Source organism: Pan troglodytes, chromosome 13, assembly GCF_028858775.2.
Source record: "Pan troglodytes isolate AG18354 chromosome 13, NHGRI_mPanTro3-v2.0_pri, whole genome shotgun sequence".
Lineage (NCBI taxonomy): Eukaryota > Metazoa > Chordata > Mammalia > Primates > Hominidae > Pan > Pan troglodytes.
In genome coordinates this window covers 141,411,612-141,432,859 of record NC_072411.2, presented here as the reverse complement: position 1 = coordinate 141,432,859, position 21,248 = coordinate 141,411,612, and the positions used below count along the sequence as shown (strand labels likewise).

At 48.0% G+C, this 21,248-nt stretch overlaps 1 protein-coding gene across 22 annotated transcripts in view; it reads left to right on the top strand.

Annotated features, from left to right (window-relative positions):
- Window positions 1-21,248, top strand: part of HDAC4 (histone deacetylase 4) — a 359,741-nt gene that overhangs the window by 164,010 nt on the left and 174,483 nt on the right. For 19 of the 22 annotated variants that reach the window (XM_054679623.2, XM_009444680.4, XM_016950850.4 and 16 more), the window contains one exon: window positions 415-486. The exons of the other annotated variants lie outside the window; for them this stretch is intronic. In XM_054679623.2, coding sequence (XP_054535598.1) covers window positions 415-486 — 72 coding nt within the window. The remainder of the gene's footprint in view (window positions 1-414; window positions 487-21,248) is intronic. 22 annotated transcript variants of the gene reach the window in all.

The following is a 21,248-nucleotide window of genomic DNA, read 5'->3' as shown; positions in this document are numbered from 1 at the left end:
TGTGAGCGTCCAGACCGTTTGTCACTATCTGAGAAGAGGAAGAGCTGCTCTTCTCTTTTTATTATCTTAATGCTTGTGGTCTGCAGAAGAGCCGACTTCTGATCAGCACAAGTGGGTATAATGTGGTTGCTGAACAGAAGTAAACCCAAATTGCTAAGCCAGTGGCTCTTAGGCCAGAAACGGGCGTTTGCCATATCTCAGTAGGAGGCTATTTTGATTATTCTACAAAGGATCTTTGATTTTCTTTGGCAAATACAAATAATCTATGATGAAGCTGAAAGTGTCCCCCTGTAAAAGTAGGAAGGACACATGCATTTCATCGTTTGGGGAGTTACTTCCTGCAGACTCCCAGCATAAAGTATGTTGGCTGAAATGCGCGCAGTTTCTGAAGCCAGTGCCTTCTCTGTTCTCCAGATGGACTTTCTGGCCGAGACCAGCCAGTGGAGCTGCTGAATCCTGCCCGCGTGAACCACATGCCCAGCACGGGTAAGTCCGCCCACCCCTGCCCTGTCCGGCCGGCCCTGCGCTGAGCCAAAGAGGTGTTCAGACGCTCTGCCTTATTGGAGGAGTGCGGAGAGGGCGAGGGGGGAGGTGTGGGGTATCAGGTTCACTGAATTTGAGTGCTCTTCCTGGTGGTAAAAGAGGCCATCCTTTTTGGAAATGAAATGGCTCCGTGCCATGTAAATGGTAGAGAAATGCTGATTTTTTGTTGTTGTTTTTCTCTCTGGTGCTAAAGGATGTGTTCTTCCCAAAGGCACCAACTGCCTGGCTTAGGTGTAACCCCTGGCCCTGATCCCCGTGAGGGCCTGTAGGAAAGACCTCTGAGCTTGCAGTGGGCGGGGCTGGGTCCCACTGGCCACGCGACCATGGACAGACCACGCCTTTTCCGTTGCCACCAGCTTTTGTTGGTTAAATGAGTCAGTGGCATCATCTGTCTTCCAAGTACCTTTCAGCTCTTTAACAAAAAAAAGTATCGGTGGTGATCAGAAATATTTCATTCCATAGGTAATTTTTAGTTATTTATGCATTTGTGTATTTGGAGATGGAATCTCACCCTGTCGCCCAGGCTGGAGTGGAGTGGCGTAATCTTGGTTCACTGCAACCTCCACCTCCCGGGTTCAAGCGATTCTCCTGCCTCAGTCTCCCCAAGTAGCTGGGATTACAGGTGTGCGCCACCACACCTGGCTAATTTTGTATTTTTAGTAGAGACGGGGTTTCACCATGTTGGCCAGGCTGGCCTTGAACTCCTGAGCTCAAGTAATCTGCCTGCCTCGGCCTCCCAAAGTGCTGGAATTATAGGCGTGAGCCACCGCGCCCACCCCCATAGGTAACATTTTAAGGTACTCTAAGTCTATAGGCCATGGAAACAGACTTTTTCCCCCTTTCTTTGTCTGTAAAACCCGTTTCCACGTAGAATCCTCCAGGGTTTAAACTCCTTGTGAGGGTACCATTCTTCCCAGCCATGCAGCCTCTCCGAGAATAAAACCTGAACCTCCTGATGGCGTGGGGCTGAGGGAACCAGTGTTCCGTTCCACATGCGTCCTGCAGGGCAGTGTGGCCGGGCCTTGCAGGGACTGCGTCCCGAGGCCTGGGTCTCTGGTTTTGGCTCTGCTGCACCTTCCTTGACAGTCAGCCTTTGCTGCCGCCTGTGCCCTCCGGTGCCCCAGTTAGACCCACTCATCACCCCGAAAGGAAGTTGAAGCCAGCCTGAAGCCAGGCTGGACGTTTTCAAGAAGAGATTTCCTTCTTTGCCTTGTGATTCTCCCAAGTCGGCCAGGTTTTCTGTCATTTTCCAAACCCGGACTTCTGGAGGTGTCTTTGCCCTGCTCCGGGAAGGCTCTCTGTGTCTGTGGGGTACGGTCCCCTGGCCTCTTGGGGGGTGCTCGGGGGGCTCCTTTCTGTCTTTTACACCTTGATTTTACTCTGCATTATTACTGATCAAGCAGTTTATTTTTTACCCCAGCACACTGGAGCCTGGGGGAGCGGTGGGGAGCTTTAAGTACCAGATGAAGACGCACAATTTTAAAATTTTGGCTTATGTCGACAGTTTTGGTTTTCATTTTCTCTCAAGTTCACTTTGCCGGTGTTGTTTTGGTGTAAACACTGAATTCTGTGGCTGGGGCATTTTTGAGACAACTTGCTTGTGCTTAACCAGGCGTGGCATGAGGGTAAGAGGATTTTCTGATAGCTTGATGGGCTGGGAAAAGATGGTAAATATGCATAGTTTCCAAGTGAACCAAAAAAGGTGGGCTTCAAATTAATATTCTGGCTTGGGAAGCGCACCCTGCCTGTCGAGACCTGCCGTGGGATCCCTGCCTGGTGTGAGGACAGGCCGGGGCTTCAGCCTCCCACAGAGGGCACCTGGGGCCCGCCTCTGCTGCCTGTTTGCGTGGGAGCTTAGGAGAGTTGCTGAATAGCTCAGTTTTGTTTTCTCATTTCTTAGCTGGGGATGATAATGCCTCTCTACAGAGTTCTCATAAAGATGAAAGATATGTGTCAGCTTTTTAGTAGTTCCTCAATAAATGTCACCTCAGTGTCCCGTTGACTAGTACTGAGGAATGTGCGTGATGTAGCCTTTATATCCCCGTTCGAGGCCTGGACCTCTCCTGCAGCCTGTCACCCTCATTCTCTTCCTTTGGGGTGAACCGCCGGACTTGAGAAGTGGCATGTTGGGAAGGCTGCCCCATGACGCTGGCCATTTACCTCCCTCGTCATCAGGTTCCCATTGGTCTGAGTCAGAGAGAGTGCCGTGTCTCCTGGCATTTGTTGCATATTCAGGCATGGGTTGGTGGGCGTGGTGGGAGTGTTTGCAGGGTAATTTTAAATAACGTAGCAGCGATGCCCAGGAACAGTGGGCAGAGAAAGCATGCATGCGTGTGCAGCAGTCCTGTATGACATCCATCATTGAGCCTGCACAGTGGCCTGTGCCTTAGAAGCCTCTAATGTGAAGCGTGTTCTTTCAAACTGCATTTTGGTCATTTCAACCCACTGAAAAATACTGCAAAGAAATATTAATCTCAGGTTAGGTGATAACTGGAAAATTGATAGGAAAATGTCTTTAAAGCCACATTTTTATGATATGGGAGTATAAACATTTTTAGGTATATTTTTATGTCAGTCCTCAATTGCTGTTATACATTTCCTAATGATTGAATTTAATCTTAACTATTCTTTAGACATTTTGATGTTTGAAGGTGTGGAAACAGACTGATACACACACACACTCAATTGTCAGGAATGACTCCAGCAGTCACCGTGTACTTGGAGCAGGAAAGGCGCCCGACAGCCCTCCCCACTGTTGATCTGTCCTGTTTCCTGACCATTCCCTCGTGTGAATGCTGTTATGTTCAACGCAGGTCTTTTTCTGATTGTGGTTCTTTTTCAATACACTTAGTCCTAATAAATTCCCACTTCCAACAGAAAAGCTTTATTCATACCATGTATTCGTGTGCCATCTTGAGATTTTAGAAACGTCAGGTGAGCATATCATGTGCTTTGGGAAAGTCTATACAGGTTGAGTATCTCTTATCTGTAATGCTTGGAAGCAGAAGTGTTTTGGATTTTGGGTTTGTTTGTTTTTTTTTGGATTTTGGAATATTTGCATTATTCTTACTGGTTGAGCATCCTAAGTGTAAAAATTCAAAATCAGAAATGCCCCAATGAGCATTGCCTTTGAGTGTCACCATGAAAAAGTTTTGGATTTGGAGGCTTTTTGGGTTTGGGATATTGTCAGCTGTACTGGAGGAGGAAAAAGCCAAAATGCCATTTGTCTTAGATCAACTTTGATTTCTTCAACTTCCCTCATAACTTTTTATCTGTAGACTTTGTTCTCTTTCTTTTTTAAAATGTTTTAAAAATTTTAATTGTAAAGTAGCTCTATCATAAAAGAAAACACATAACCATTTGCCTACCACTAAGATATAACAGACATGTTGTTAGTATTATTCCATCTTTGCCTCCTATTTCTTTGCGTTTTGAATAAGTGGAATGTCACAGTTGTGGACGTGGCTTTGCTCTTCCCCTTTCCTGGGAGTTGTTGTCTGCTTGCTGAGGGGAAGGGCCACCCTTGGCTTGGTGAGGGGAAGGGCCACCCTTGGCTTGCTGAGGGGAAGGGCCACCCTTGGCTTGGTGAGGGGAAGGGCCACCCTTGGCTTGGTGAGGGAAGGGCCACCCTTGGCTTGGTGAGGGGAAGGGCCACCCTTGGCTTGGTGAGGGAAGGGCCACCCTTGGCTTGGTGAGGGGAAGGGCCACCCTTGGCTTGCTGAGGGGAAGGGCCACCCTTGGCTTGCTGAGGGAAGGGCCACCCTTGGCTTGGTGAGGGAAGGGCCACCCTTGGCTTGGTGAGGGGAAGGGCCACCCTTGGCTTGCTGAGGGGAAGGGCCACCCTTGGCTTGGTGAGGGGAAGGGCCACCCTTGGCTTGCTGAGGGGAAGGGCCACCCTTGGCTTGCTGAGGGGAAGGGCCACCCTTGGCTTGGTGAGGGAAGGGCCACCCTTGGCTTGGTGAGGGAAGGGCCACCCTTGGCTTGGTGAGGGGAAGGGCCACCCTTGGCTTGGTGAGGGGAAGGGCCACCCTTGGCTTGGTGAGGGGAAGGGCCACCCTTGGCTTGGTGAGGGGAAGGGCCACCCTTGGCTTGGTGAGGGAAGGGCCACCCTTGGAGGAGACTTGACACCGAGGCAGATCCCAGGCGGAGACATAGTGGCAGGGTGGGGTGGGGGCGGGAGCTCGTGACCCCCGGTTCTCTGCCAGAGCCTTGTGTTTTCCCATGGAGTGAGCAAACAGAGCCATTGACTGAGTTAGGCTGGGGAGACGTTGCAGTTTGAGGACAGAGGAGAAGGTATGGAATTAGCCAGGAGAGACCAGCAAAATGTCATACAGGATTATAAACCCAACTATGCCCAAGGGCTGAATTACGGGGAACTTAAAAACTATTACTACTCAGTCATTCGTTTCAGAATCATTGTAGCTAAAACTCCTCCCCTTCCTGATTATAAAAGCAATGCATGTTTATTGTAGAAAAACATCACTAAAGTGGTGGGTGTTGGGTTCCAAGGCTGGAGGTCGAGCTGGCTTCCAGCCAGGCCTTGCAGGTGCTCAGCAACCTCGATTGAGGAGAGGGGCGCTTCGGGGAGGATGCCTACCTCAGGCACCCGGGAGCAAACTGGAGGCAAACAAAAAAAGTCAGAAACAACAGGAAGTGTGGATGAAGGACTTACTGTTAAACAGACGGCATGCTGAGGGCTTACGGCCCTCATGGCGCTGCTCTCCACCGTGAGCGAGTGCCCTGGCTCCTGTGCCCCCTTCTGCTCCTACAGAAGGAAAGCCAGAGCCTCAGATCCCATGGCCGCTGTCCCAGGGTCGCTCAGCGTATACATTACAGGGCAGGACACATGTCTGCCCTGAGGGCTGTGCTACTGGGGAGAAAGGCATCCTCAGAGAATGCGATGCCCTTCCATCGGCCAAGAGGGGAAGTAGAGGCCGATGTTGAGACCGGGATGCTGGACTAAAGAGAAGCATGTTCCACGGTTTCCTGAAGCACAGGGGTGGCGGTTTCATCACCCTCTCTACCTGTGTCCTGGGAAACGTGCATCTGTCAGAGTTAGGGAGGCTCTTTTTAAGGTTATGTTTCAAAAGCACCATTTTTAAAAGAAAACTCTGGAACCTTAAAGGGGATTAACTAGAAACTGTAGAGAAACTCTCCAAAATAACACAAAACTCACGTTTGGCTTCAGTGTTGGATTCCCACCTCTAAGGGGTGTTTGACCAGCACACTGTCAAAGGAGCTGTATTTCCAGACACTGCTCTTACATTTGGGAACAGGAAGTATTTGAGGTTGGCTGGTGCCTGGAGCTCATGCTGCCTCCTAGATGTGTTTTGTGGCGGTTGTTGCGTTGTTTTATTTGGTGAGAAGAAAGTGGAATCTGGTACAAATCTGCAAGGACGTGTGACCTCAGGGGAAGCTTTGAAAGTCTCCCTTTATTGGCACCGGAAGCTGTTAATTACCTTCATACACAGAGCCCGTGGTAACAAAGTCCTTGGTTGTAATATTCCTGTGTGGTGCCCCTTTGTGAGTTTTCATCATAAAGCTGGCATTTCTGGGGTTTGGATAGGGTCCAGTGAAGGACCCATGGCCATCTCTGGTGGTTCCTCGAGTGGCCCCCGCGGAAGGACTGGGCAGGAGTGGCAGGAAGAAGAGAGGCCGTGGCGGCCTTGTCCTGGCGGCGCCTGCCGTGACTGCTTGGGTTATTTTCCTCCGATCAGGGAAGTGTCTTTGAGGAATCAATGCCCTCCGGCCCACGGACTCGGCAGCTCGCCAGCCACGGGCAAGGATTGGCCAGGACGGTCATGTCCGCCGCAGAACATGTTGCCTGCTTTGCTTTTTTTTTTTTTTTTTTTTTTGCTTGCTTGCTTTGTTTTAATTTTTAGAGGTAAAATGAAGTGTAGAATGTAAAGACATCAAAGTAAAACTGTTTGTGTAAACCAAAAATAAAATTCTAAGTCCCCCAACCCAATGAATGGACCCCCTTCTTGACCAAGGGGTCCCAAAGAAACTTGAAAAATGAGTTCAGGCCCTGATGGGAATGGGGGGTTGGACAGGCCTCCTTAGACCCCCCCGGGAGACTGTTCAGGCCCAGCTGACCAGCATCAACATCAAAACAGCGATCTCACGACTGATAAAACAGACACAGCAGTAAGATTCCCGGTTCCACCCTGACTCTGGGATAGCAGCAGGCGACAGAGAGCCGGCCCTGCAGGAAATAAAAGTGTTTTACCCCAGAATATATTCCTTCCACCTATTTTGAGTGGCTATAGAAAACTGCCTCTTGGGGGGGAAATTTGCATTCTGGAGAGAATCCCATGCCCTTTCCAGGTCTCTTTTTCCTGATCCAGGAGAGATTTAACTACAAGTCACCTTTTAAAGTCCCACAGGAGACATCTACCATCTATTCTGTCTGAAGCCTGCTTCCTGGAGGCCTCATCCACATAACGAGAATCCCCGCTTATCTTAACTCAAACATTTTTTAATGCTGACATCAACTCTTCAGTCAGAAAACCTTTCAGTCTGCCTAGGATCTGTGAGGTCCTCACCCTACTTCTTCAAGATGTTCTGGGCCAAACCAATATATACCTTACATGTGTTGCCTGTAATTTCTGTCTCCCTAAAACGCATAAAGCCAACCTGTAACGTGACAACCTCAGGCACAGACTTCCTGAGGCTGTGTCCTGGGCCACGGTCACTCGTATTTGGCTTAAAATAAACCTCTTCAACTATTTTACAGAGTTTGGCCTTTTTTGTCAACATTTGAAACATCTGAAAAGAATTCCCATGGTTTGATTCTCTTAGTTCAAACTAATGTTGAGAGTTTGTTGACTGCCCTCCATCAGGTTAACCTGAGGGCCCGTATGAATAGCCATGACTCAAAGGCCAGACGCAGGAGTCTGCCCCCCATGTGGCTTTAAAAGCTGACTGCAATATAGCGTTACTCCTGGAGGCCATGTGTGTGTCGTGTACAATTATGAGCAATTTAGAAATGCTTTAAGAGTCACTTGTGGCAATTAGGCGAATTGGCCCCATTACTTTATTCATTTTATTTTTATTTTTATTTATTTTTTGAGACATAGAGTCTCACTGTGTTGACTGGAGTGCAGGGCTGGAGTGCAGTGGCAGGATCTTGGCTCACTGCAACCTCTGCCTCCCAGGTTCAAGCGATTCTCCTGCCTCAGCCTCCTGAATAGCTGGGATTACAGGCGCCCGCCACCACGCCCGGCTAGTTTTTGTATTTTTAGTAGAGACGAGGTTTCACCACATTGGCCAGGCTGGTCTCGAACTCCTGACCTCAAGTGATCTGCCTACCTCAGCCTCCCAAAGTGCTGGGATTACAGGTGTGAACGACTGTGCCCAGCCCTTGTTACTTTATAGTAGAGAATAGTTTTGGACCAGAAGCTGCACCCTCCTGCTTGGTCACTACCTTGTTCACTAGATGTGGTGTCGAGTAATCCTCAAGTTCCAATTCCCCTTCGATGGCTGAAGGCATATTACCTCTTAAGAATTTCAAAAGGTTATTTTTCAAGGTCTGTTCATCCCCATGCCCCCTTCTCCAGTCCTTCCCAATATCTCATCCCTACCCGCCCCTAAACCTTCAGATAGTTCTGTTTTTCTCTGATGCTGTTTGCTTTTTGCCACCTGGAGACAAGTCACTTCTGATTTCTGCTCTCCTTCCCCTCAGATCTGTGAACTCCCATGAGCAGTAACGTCAGGTTTCTCTGGAAACACTGCGGGGCCAAGAACACCATCTTTCACGTGGCGTACACAGCCTGTATTTGCACCCCATTCACTTTCCTCCTAACTCTCACAGTGACAGCTCCCTCCTGCCATCCCGTTCCGGCTCAGTATTGACAGAGGCCAGTGAAAGATCAGGTCCTGGGCTCAGCTGAGTTGCTCCAAGGCCTGGGAGCCTGGCAGACATGGGGGCAGCACAGTCTTCCTGTCTCCCAACGGCCACATGGCCTCCAGCAGGCTGCTCCTTACCTGGTGTCCCGGGGCTGCTTGGTCCTGGGCCAGGGCGCAGGCAGCAAGGGCAAGTGTCTGGCGTAGCGTCTCGCACACAGGAGGGGTCTGTGTTCTCTTGCACTCTTGCTTCCTGGTGCCCTCTGGTGTGCCTGGCCCCAGGTTCGTGGCTCTGCCCTTCCTGCAGCTCAACCACCGTCCCTTCCACCTTCCCATCCCTTTGTGGCAGTGTCCCTAGGAGCGGCTGTCTCAAGTGAAACCCAGCCCAGCTGATGCTGGGAAGCGTAACAACAGGAGGGCTTGAATTGCGTTGAAAATGTGTCTTGAGAGGATGCCTGGTGGATGGAAGCAGCTGGGAGACCTAGCAGAGGGCCCGGGCCACCCTGCAGTGGCAGCTGCTGGACGTGCAGTCCGCTGGACCTGATCTGCAGGGCGATGACTCTCGTGAAGCTGCTGAGTCAGTCACATTTGCCTTCAGAGGGCCCTTCTGGCTTTTAATGGTGTTAGCCCTCTGAGGCTTGCTTGCTCATTTCACCAGGCAGAGACTATGTTCCTCCGCACCCGAGGCATGCCCTCCTGTCCTGGAGCTCCAGGGCTGCCTCCCGCTCCTTCCGCTTGTCTTTGGAGGGCCTGTCTTCCCTTCTCTCTGTCTGCATTTCCCCAGGGTGCTTGTCTGTCTGTCCAGGCTCTGCCTTCTGTGACGACAGTCTTCCTGGCCTTTCTGGTGAGCACGGTATCTGCCATCTGTAGCAGAGGGCACTGAGGCTGGCGGGACCTGCAGGGGCACGCAGGGTGCTGGCCGCTGGGGGCTGCCCGGTCCCACTTGGCATGGTGTCCAGCAGGCTGCTTGGCCCCTGTGACCTCACTGGGAGGGCCCAATGCTGCCTGCCCTGCCCCCATGCTGGGGCAGGAAGACCAGGACACCTCACGTGTAGCTGGCCAGCTTCCACTGGTCCGCAGTTTTCAGTGCTGTTCCATCTCCTTCTCCAGAGGGTAGTAGTCCCTGGGCTCTGCCAGCCACGTGGGGTAAGCGGTGGTTGGGGCCCTGCGCTCCCTGAGCAGATAGTTCATTCTCCTTCACCTCCAGTCCTGGTGCCACCAGCCCCTGTGCCCCGGAGGGCTGTGTGACCGAGACTGGTCTGCCCCTCCCTTGGCCCACCCTGGCTGATGGGTCAGCTTTGCTGTCTCTGATACCTTATTCACCCAGATCCTTTCTGACTTCCAGCATTTTGTGGCTGCTCTCTCATCTCCTGTGTGTGTGTTGTGTTGGTGTGTCTTTCTAAACAATCCACACACTGTTTTAGCAGAATCTTGGAGGGAGCCTGACAACGTGATTGTGTTCACTCCGTTATTTTTGACCAGAAATGCCCTGTGGCTCTGAAATGCCACCCTGTGGCTGGCAGGTGGGACCGTGCCTCCCCACGCGGCCCAGGACACTGCTGCCTGCCAGCCCCGCCCGTGAGCCTGCCGGCCTCACTTTCCAACTGGTTCTTTCCCTGTCCGCAGTGCCTGAGGCAGAAAGATAGAAAGTTTCTCCATCCTGGGTGGACGTTAGATTGTTTGGGTTATCTACATTTATCACACCCCCCCATTACATTTTACATTGTTGTTGTTGCTATCGACCCAAAGATTTCTGAAGAGCTTACTGTCTGCCCTTAGCAAGGAACACGGGTGGTAAGAAAGCAGACGGTTATTGGTTGGGGCGTCGTGGAGAATTGGGGGTGCTGTCTGAGAAATATCCTCTGGGTGCTTCTAAAACCGTCCACACATCCACAGCAAATCTGGATGGGGTGGAGCTGGTGACTGGTTGTTTCTCTACTTTAGAGGGAGAGAGAAAGCTATGTGGCAGTCCCAGCAGTGCCCCTCAACCGTGTTGATACAGAATACAGAGAAATCTCACTGAGTATCTCTCGGGGAGGATTCCACAGTTCTAAGTGATGATTGGTTGGAAGAAAGGATTTTTTTTTCCACTGAGAATTTGGTTTGGTTTGTGTATTCGGAGTGTCACTGGTGGCCGAAGGTATTATCCAGGAATGAATTTTTGCATCATGACATCATTTCTGGTTAAAGGGCTTTTTATCTTTTTTCTTTTATTACCAGCTTTGTGTGCTTTAAGGCTGTGGACTGTAAAATGTATCCAGAGGGCCTGCGGAGCCCCTCAGTGGCATCTGGAAGCCTGTGCTGCCAGGACGAGGGAGATGGCTCTTTGCCGACCCTTGTCTGTGTTAGGGTGTCGCGGTGCAGCTGAAAGGGAGTTCCTTCTCAGCAGCCACATTTGACCCTAATGTCATGTTTTCGCCGTACCAACACCATGTCCCCTACCAGAAGAACCTGCCCATCTTTTAAGGAAGGTTTCCATTTCTGGACCTCACAGCAAGATGCACACACTGTCACGCGTGATGCAGAACCAAACTCAGGCCCTCTGTGTTTCCAACGAGGGGCTCCGAGGGGCCGTCAGAGCCAGGTGTCTGACCAGGTGAGGGAGGACTGGAGGTGTCCCTTGGGTAGCAGGTACGTGGCCACGGGCGAGGGGAAGAAATTGAAGGCGGTTTAGTCAGGCGCCTGAGGAAGGGGCTGGCACTTCTTTCAGTTCTACAGCCGTCAGCCGAGCACCCAGCCCTGCGTGGGCCTTCCTGGGCGGGCCTGCCCTCCCCTGCGGACCTGCCTTCCCCGCCTTCCTGGCTTCCCTCTCCTGCTCTTGAGCCCAGCCAGGCTCCACCCCTCCATCCAGGTGTTTCTCATTCCCCCCTGGGGTGGGGGCACCCTTCAGGCGGTGGGAGTCCAGCTATGCTTTACTCTCCCGCAGACCGGCTTCTGCCTTCGTGGATCTGCTCTTGTGGGTGTGTTCTCTGTTTTATTAATTCCTGTTTTAATAGCTGTTCTCCTTTCTCTGCATTTATTCGGATATGCTTGTTCTTTTAGGTTGAACATTTCACTTGTTAATTTTTAGCCCTTCTTCCTTTCGGATGGAGGCATTCAGGGTTCTGTGCAGTGCTTCCCTTGGGGTTCAAATGAGGCTGCTTTGGATAAGTTCTAATTTGTATTATTTAATTTGTAAAGCATATTACATTAACACTTCATAAAGTCTTGGTGTTTCTCAAGAGAGTTATTTTGAAATTTGCTTTATGGTTCCTTTTTTATTTGAAAAAATGAAATATTTAGAAGTGTTTTTTGTTTCCCGAAAGTCTGAATTTTCCAAGTCATCTTTTTTGTTATTCATTTCTAATTTACTCCATTCTGGTTAGAAATTACCCAGCCGTTGAATTTTACTGAGACTTGCTTTGTGGTCAGTTTTTATGAATCTTTAATATATGTGTGAGAAGATTTTGAATTCTCTAGTAATTGGGTGCTGGATTCTAAATATGCTCATTAATTTCAGCTTATTGATTGTAAATTACCTACAATATTAGAACATGTGAGAGGCGAGAATCGCTGTGGAGGAGAGTGAGCAGTCAAGGACTGGGGATTCAGGAGGGTGGATTTCTGCGTTCAACTCATTCATTCATTCACTCATTCATATTGATTGGGCCTTCTAATGCCATCCCCTGCCCTTGGCATATGGGATACGTGTATTTATGATTGACACAGAGACCCCTATTTCATGGTGCTCATGTTACCCTGGGAGGAAGAGAGGAAACTAGTAAAGGCAATGAGTAAACAGTAGAGCAGGGAAGGCAGAGCGGGGCTCGGGAGTGGAGGGGCTGCGATTTTACACCCGCTGGTGAGGGCAGGCCTCCTTAGAAGGTGAGCAGACATTTGCAGGCCGAAGACCTGGTCAGGAGAAGAGAGAGTGGGCGGTGCGGGAGACGTAAAAGGCCGGGTTAATCAATTAGGCATGGCTTTGAGTGACATGGAGGCTCCTGGAGGTTCTGAGCAGAGAAGCGACACCACGTGACGTATGCCACAGAGAATGCAGTGGCCACGTGGGACAGGCATCGGAGGAGCAGGGAGACCCACCAGGGTCTGGGAGCAACCCAGGCAGTGGATGGGGCTCAGTCCGGGTAGGTGGAGTGGGAATGTAGAAAATGGTACAAATTCTAGAGATATCTGACGTAGATGGGATTTCCTTAGCCTGCAGATGGGCTGTGCAGGAAACAGAAGAGTCGAGGGTGACCTCAGGATTTTTGGCTTTAAGCACTGCTGATGGAGTTGCATGAATTCATGGGGAATGTGGGTGGAGTGGACCCTGCGCTGGCATGAGGATTCGTATGGATCTGTGCAGTGCTTTCAAAGGCACCCAGTTTGGAACACTGAGTGGTAGGCGTTGGCGAGCCTGAGCTGAACGTGGGAGGGGCCTGTGCTGGGCATTCATAGCAGAAAGATACATGGACATGAACTCTCCCGGGCAGTGGATCTCCTCCGTGCAAGGTCCACAAAGTAGACTTTGTTTCTTTTCCCTTTTTTTTTTTTTTAAACAATGTTTGCTTAGTGCTAGCATGCATCTTCTACCACATCCTACTTTGTAAAGTGTTCCTGCTGGCAAGAGAGTTACTGGCTCCAGGATCTTTGCTGGGCAGAGAGTGTGAGCGCACAGCCTCCACAGCCAGCAGCAAGGTCCTGCTCAAAGTGGGACTCGTGGTTGCTCCTAATTACAGCAATGATGAGGACACTGATGGCCACAGGTCCCCTTACCAAGGCCACCCATCTGTCACTCAGCTACGTACTGTGTGTTCATTGGCGTTTAATGCCCCTGGGGACATCACACAGTAGTTACTGGTTCAGGAACTGAGGCTGGGAGGCGTAAGTCACTTTTTAACAAGCTGCCCAGGTGATTTTTCTGGACAGAAGTCTGAACCAGCCCCCTGCCTTCTGCATTTCCACCTGCCTGCTGGATTATTCCACCCCCAGTGACCCGCAGTGCCCTTGAAAGATGCTGCAGCCCACGCCGGTCTCCAGAAAGCCCCGGCGGAATGTACGTTGCTGCCTGGAAGAGGCTGGCTCGCCCCAGAGAGAGGGGCTACCTCCTTCAGGCCTCGTCCTTGGTGCCCTCTCTTCTTCTCCAATGTTTTCTATTTTTAAATATTTCAACTGTTACTGTTAAGTAATAGTGGTTCCTACTTTGGCCCAGCTGTTAGGTGAAACACATAACCAAACGTTTGGAGGTTGCTAAGAAGGAAATTCTGAAATGCGTTCTTATGTAAACTTGACCTTACGTAACTGAGAAGGCAAGAGCAACTGCAGTGGGATTGGTAGGCTTCCTAGACCACTGAAACTATTTTTAATTTTCAGACAATACATTTTTATCCATTGGGTTTAGGGTATTTGGATAGCTTTCAGGAGTAACGTGTAACTTGTGCTGGTGTGAGCAGGCTAGAGAGATGGGCTGCAGTGGTTTCAGGGAGGTGGTGGTGTTCCAGGAGGTGTGGCCAGTTTTGAATCCAGGTGACAATGCTTACTGGCTGCATCTCCCGTCTGTGATACCCAGGTCCCCGCTGGGACCTGCTTCAGGGGGCTGTGAGGACGAAAGGAGATCACAAAGCAAAAATACTTTAAATTCGTGCTCAGTCCTGAAACATTAGTTTTTTGTTATTGTTTCTATTCGATTGCTTTTGCATTGGAATTGTAGAGTCTTAGAAAGATTTTCCAGGAATGCTTTGTCCATGACGTGATTATAGCAGCATCTCAGACGGATGGTTCTGTCTGTTATTTCTGGAGGTCATGCTTGTCTTTCGTGGCTGCGCTTCTATATGAGAACTTAAAGCACATTTCACCATTTTTTTTTTTTTTTTTTTGGTATGGGGTAAGGCCTGGTTCTATTTATAGTTTCCAGGAAGTACATTTGTGCACTTCTTGAAAGCCAACTTACCAACTGCATGCCAGGCTTTTATTTTCAGCTCTTGCTCAATTTGAGCTTGCAAATATTTCCAAAAGATGTTTTTTTCTTCCTGGGGATATAGAACAAATTAGAAACATTAAAAGGATTTTCTAAGGAGCTTTAAGGATAGTTCTGAAATAGGGAGCAGGGAAAAAAATCTAACACTTGCGTTTTCATTAAATTGTGGAGCAGAAGCACACAGATGGTCTTGCTCCCTCCAGATACAGCCCTGGCTGGTACGGCCAGCACCCAGGGACTCTGCACACGGAATTCCACGAGAATAACATCACAGGCCGCCGTAAAAGCCAGGGAAGCGAAGGGAGGCGTTTCTGATCTGTTTCTGGCCTTGCGGTGGCACAGGGTGTCATCCCTTGGGTGGGAAGGGTCTTTGGAGCCCCTTATGGCAGCAAGTTTACAGCCGCATTTGGATTTAATGCTGGCAAGGAAGGACTTTATTTTCTGTTCGAATCAAATTTGGAATACGTTTTTGAGTAAAGCTTGCTGCGTTGTTGATACAGCTTATTACTCAGAAGAAAAAAAGCCTTTTAAGTGACCTGTTAAGGAAAGTTTTATTTCCTCAAAGTTCGTGATAGCTTCAATAGTTTCGGCTTGTCATTTAATAGGACCTTTTGAAAGAAATATTCACCAGAAAAGAATCACATCAAGTTGTGTGTGCATTATAAAAATGGCTCTCGTCCATGATGACTGGCTGAAAAATGAGATTTTTGAGTTTGTCATACATTTAGGGGACCCTTAAGAATGTGGACAGATGCGGAAGTAGCTGTTCTTCAGTTGAAGGCTGTGTGTGTGTGTGTGTGTGTGTGTGTGTGTCCCACTCTCAGCGCACTTTGAGGCACAACTCGAGGTGACTCGTGACACAGTTGAGTCCAGGCCTTGCGGTGAGTGCTGAGGACACAGAGATGGGCATGGGCCATCCTTCCCAGGCGGCCACTCAACCCCTGGGGAGGGGCACAGAGTCTCCGAAGCTCCTGCCACACTCCTGTCTTTTTTGTTTTGCTTTGCATTTCAGTAGCCCCTGTGGGGTAACCAGATGCTCTTAGCTTTGTTGGTTGGAGCTGTGATTTTTTTTCCAGAGGGTTTCCCAGAATGCTCCCATCTCCTCCCCTGATGTGGTGTCAGGTGGCACCATGGTGACCCCCCCTCCTGTGCACAGACCTTGGCTTTCCTCAGCGGTTTATGTCAGAGAACGGGCCGATGTCCGCTCCATCCCCTTCGCTTCTCTTTTATTCTTCTAAATGGTGTTCGCAAGAACACTGATACCATCTGACAGGGTTCTCCTTCATGTGGAGGAATCATTTAAGGCGACTGTAAACGGGGAAGGTAAAGAGAGACAGGGTGGTGAGGCCTCTGTGCTTCACTCAGCGGGTCACATGTCACCGCCCGCAGAATGAGCTGAGTCCAAGGGCTGGGGGCAGGGAGGTCTTCGTGGTGAGGGAGTACCTCGCCTTGGTCATGATGACAACACGGTACCAAGGTCGGTCCCTGGCTTTTTTTGGCTACAGAAGGTGGAACCAGTGGGGGAAACCTGGTAGAAGGGTACCTGGAACCTCTCTGGACTTTCTTGGCAACTTCCTGTGAATCTATAATTATCTTTTAAATTCACAATATTAGTGTGAGAAACCTTTAATAAAATATATGACTCGTTTCCCATCTGTTATCCATTTAAAGTTGAGATGTGTCATTCCATGGGATTAGAAATAAAGAAAAAAAGATGGATGTTCGTAGATGAAGCTGAATGACTAAGGTTGATCATTGTGGTAGCTGGATACGTGGGTGTTTATTATATTCCTCTCGCTAACTCTGTGTGTCGTTGAAGATTTTCATGATGAAAGGCCACTGACCAGTTCCTAAGAGTCTTCTGGCACCATCTTCTCCGAGGTCACTGTCTTCCCCTAAGAAGCACAAACTGTCCCTACCGTAGGCTTTATTGCTTCTGCCTAGATCCGCAATCTGTCGGATTTCTTTCATCTTTATTATCTTCTTCCTCTTTTTCAGTGCACAATGTATGCTTTAATTTTCTAGTTGTTTTTCTAACTTTTTGAGTCTAATGTTTTTATTTGTTTGGGTTCGTTTTGTAGTTACTTACATGTAGGCAGCTTTTCATTGTTCTCTGAGCTCAATTTTAGGCAATTCCTACAATTTTCGATATGTGATGTGTTCATTACTTTATAAATTTTTGCCACTTTCACTAGAATTTGAAGCGTTTAAGAGAAAGAGACTCATTTTTCCCATGGTTGGATTTTTGTTTCTCCTGGTTTTATTTCTGGTTCTGTTGCAGTGTGTTCCAGTGTTTAGTCTACACTGTGTGTATTTGGAAACTGTGTTCTTTATGTGGCATTGGTTTTTGTAAATGTTTCATGGGGGCTTGCAGCAAAACGCATACATGGCTTAATGATAAGAGGTTCGAGGCCTATCTGTTGGCTGAAGTAAGAATTGTACTATTCCCATCCTCTGTATGCACACCTCCTGTGTGTTTGCTCTGCCGTGAGTGTACAAGAGCGAGTTCATATCTAGTGCTGACCATGTGTGTCTGCATTCTGTGTGTTCTGTGTTTTTACTCGAAGGTACCCACAGTGTGTGCCTCAGACAGTTCCGTCCTCTTTGTAGATTGCATGCTTTATACTTAGGAAATGGGCAAATCTGTTTGATATTTAGTGTTGGATTTAATCTTTGTGATACCGATATCTCGATTGCACATTTCAATTTGTTTCTATTTGCCTTTTGGGGCTTTTTACCCGTCTAATCTGAGCCTTACACTGGATTTGTTTTTATTTTATTTATTTTATTTTATTTTATTATTATTATACTTTAAGTTTTAGGGTACATGTGCACAATGTGCAGGTTAGTTACATATGTATACATGTGCCATGCTGGTGTGCTGCACCCATTAACTCGTCATTTACATTAGGTATATCTCTTAATGCTATCCCTCCCTCCTCCCCCCACCCCACAACAGTCCCCGGTGTGTGATGTTCCCCTTCCTGTGTCCATGTGTTCTCAATGTTCAATTCCTACCTATGAGTGAGAACATGCTGTGTTTGGTTTTTTTGTCCTTGTGATAGTTTACTGAGAATGATGATTTCCAATTTCATCCATGTCCCTACAAAGGACATGAACTCATCATTTTTTATGGCTGCATAGTATTCCATCGTGTATATGTGCCACATTTTCTTAATCCAGTCTATCATTGTTGGACTTTTGGGTTGGTTCCAAGTCTTTGCTATTGTGAATAGTGCCGCAATAAACATACGTGTGCATGTGTCTTTATAGCAGCATGATTTATAATCCTTTGGGTATATACCCAGTAATGGGATGGCTGGGTCAAATGGTATTTCTAGTTCTAGATCCCTGAGGAATCGCCACACTGATTTCCACAATGGTTGAACTAGTTTACAGTCCCACCAACAGTGTAAAAGTGTTCCTATTTCTCCACATCCTCTCCAGCACCTGTTGTTTCCTGACTTTTTAATGATTGCCATTCTAACTGGTGTGAGATGGTATCTCATTGTGGTTTTGATTTGCATTTCTCTGATGGCCGGTGATGGTGAGCATTTTTTCATGTGTTTTTTGGCTGCATAAATGTCTTCTTTTGAGAAGTGTCTGTTCATGTCCTTCGCCCACTTTTTGATGGGGTTGTTTGTTTTTTTCTTGTAAATTTGTTTGAGTTCATTGTAGATTCTGGATATTAGCCCTTTGTCAGATGAGTAGGTTGCGAAAATTTTCTCCCATTTTGTAGGTTGCCTGTTCACCCTGATGGTAGTTTCTTTTGCTGTGCAGAAGCTCTTTAGTTTAATTAGATCCCATATGTCAATTTTGGCTTTTGTTGCCATTGCTTTTGGTGTTTTAGACATGAAGTCCTTGCCCATGCCTATGTCCTGAATGGTATTGCCTAGGTTTTCTTCTAGGGTTTTTATGGTTTTAGGTCTAATGTTTAATTCTTTAATCCATCTTGAATTAATTTTTGTATAAGATGTAAGGAAGGGATCCAGTTTCAGCTTTGTACATATGGCTAGCCAGTTTTTCCAGCACCATTTATTAAATAGGGAATCCTTTCCCCATTGCTTGTTTTTCTCAGGTTTGTCAAAGATCAGATAGTTGTAGATATGCGGTGTTATTTCTGAGGGCTCTGTTCTGTTCCATTGATCTATATCTCTGTTTTGGTACCAGTATGGATTTGTTTTTAATATAATGATTGTTCAATCCTGTTTTTTATCCAATCTGATAATTTTCATGTGACTCTGTGTTATTTATGAATGTTGATAAAATGGACATATTTCTCCTAAAATTTTCATCCAATTTTATATTCTGTTTATCCGTTTTTGTTTTTTGAGATGGGGCCTCACTCTGTCGCCCAGGCTGGAGTACAGTGGCATGATCATGGCTCACTGCAGCCTCTACCTCCCAGGCTCAAGCAGTGCTCCTGCCTCAGCCTTCCAAGTAGCTGGAACCACAGGCACGTGTCACCACTGCTGGCTGACTTTTTAATTTTTTTGTAAAGATGGGGTCTTATGATGTTGGCCAGGTTGGTCTCAAACTTCTGGCCTCAAACGATCCTCCTCCCGCCTTAGCCTCCCAAAGCACCGTGATTACAGGCGTGAGCTGTTGTGCCCGACCCTGTTTTCTGTTGTGAATGCTTCTTGTTTTGTTTCCTATTTGACTTCTTGGATATGGGCTTTCTTACCTTTTATTTGGTCTGGTGTGTGTGGTTTCTCTTCCTTCTGGTGATTTGGAAGGCCGTGCTCTCTTTTTAGTTCTTATTGTGTGAACTCTTATGAGCTCATACGCTTTCCCTAAACTGTGCTTTCCTGTTCCAGCACCTTCAGACCATGTGAGAGAGTAGCCCGTCGGCACAGACACTTTCTGCCGTCTCTTTTCTCCAACCTTCTGATTTTGTTACTTGCAGTGTTATTTTGAGTTTTGGTGATTCTCTTTATAACATGTAAATAATATATTTAGACTGACATTTATCAAGTTATTAGCCTTAAAATGGTTACTGATTCTATCACTGAGAAAAATGAGAAAACAGATACATTAAGTTTCTTCCCCCAAATTTCAGTTTCGTTACCATTTCCATTTAAAATGTGAGGAATTTTAGGTTAACCACTAGGTTTTGGAAAGTTGGGTTTGAAGATCTGGTCGCTTGATTATCCACCACGAAGGGGAGTAGACGGGCCTCTTGCTTTTGGAGAGCTTCCGGGAGCGATGCTGCCGGCTCCTGGAGACCCTGCTCCCGCCTGTGCTGTGTTCAGGCTCTGCCACCAGCGGGTCCCCTTTGGAGCCCTGCGGAGGTGTGTCCTCCTGAGCCCACCCTGAGGCCCAGTGCCCGCAGCCTGCCATGGCCCAGGGTGTGAGAATGTCTGCCAAGGAGGCTCCCTTTCTATAGGAGAGCTGTAAGGGGGCTCGGGGTTTGGGGTTACACTGGGGGAAGGGAAAGTGGCGTGAATGCAGTCACCTGTCTTTTGCTACTTACTTCTCTTCTGACAAACCAGGGACTGTGTCATTTAGAAATTGTTGAGAATAGTTCGACGTAGCTTAGTCAGAGCTTCCTTCCTGTGCACATTCTGACTTGCCTAGAAAGATGCCGAGTATGGCGGGTGGAAGCCCTGCGCACCCCCTTCTCACCAGACTCCCATCCCGGCACAGGGAAGGGGCAGGACACACACCCTTCCCGGTCAGTCCTGTTCCCAGGGGCCCAAGTAGCCCACAGGAGGAAGGAGTGCAGCAGGGCAGAGTGAAGGCGGAGGGTCTGGCAGGTGGAGCTTCACCCAGGGAAGGAGCTGTGTTCCTGGAAGGACATTCCGTTCAAGAGCAAAGGCTCAGATGTTCATACCGTAAATATTCAGCATCACATAAAATTAAAAACTCGGTTAAACAAAGCCTTCTCTTCTTCAGAAGGTGTTGGTTGTTAGTGGGCTGCAGCGCAGCAGGTGTGGACAGTGAGCACCTGTGTCCCCAGGTGTCCTGAGAGGGCAAGATCAGGGCTGGTAGGGTGCCCTCCTCATCGTCTTGCTCCTCATCGCCAGTTGTCTTTAAGGTCAGAACATGAGAACATCAGCTCTTAGTGCCAAGGTTTTTTGGAGACTTTTTCTTTTATTTTATTTTTCTCTGGGAAGATGTGTGAGAACATTTCATTTTTGTTCTTGAATGGAATCTTCCGCATAAATACTACATATACATGTACATATGTATGTGTGAATATCTATGTGTGTGTGTGTGTGTATATATATAAACGTGCGTTTTTATATTCATTGATGTGGAAAGTGCTCACAGTGATTACTAGGGGAAAAGCATGCATAATATGGCCGTAATTAAAATGTAAAAGCTATATACAATGTAAGCACATGTACATATATATGCTGAAGAGTATATATGTTTGATTTTTTTAAACAAATTAGGGTTTAATGTGTTAAAAGTACATATTATTTTAAAATAAATTTGGGTGCATTCTATGAATATATCATAACTTTTATGAGTCGAGCCAATGGCATAAATATTTACTTGGGGAATTTAACACACATTATCAAATTGCCTTCCAGAGAGGTTGCACCGTTCATTATTTATTCAGGGTGATTTCTTATGAACCAAGATTCGCAGACCCCCAGTGCCTGCGCGGAGCTGATGACCGCGTCCTCCAGGGAGCCCGGTGCAGAGGCGCTGGTGCAGACAGCTTTGCCAGTCCACACTTTCTTGTTTTGAAGTTTTTGTGTCTTGTTTCTGTTTTGGTTAGTGGGGAAGGGGTGTCTGCTGTCTGGAGATTAGAGAGAGGTCTGGCATTTCCTGCGGGGATGTCTCCTAGTGTTGCCGCCATTCATGTTGTTGACCAGAGAAGAGAGATGGAGTCCAGGTGGGCAGAACTCGATCTCCCTGCGCCTTGAGCCAGCCCCGTCCTGAGCCCTTGCCCTCT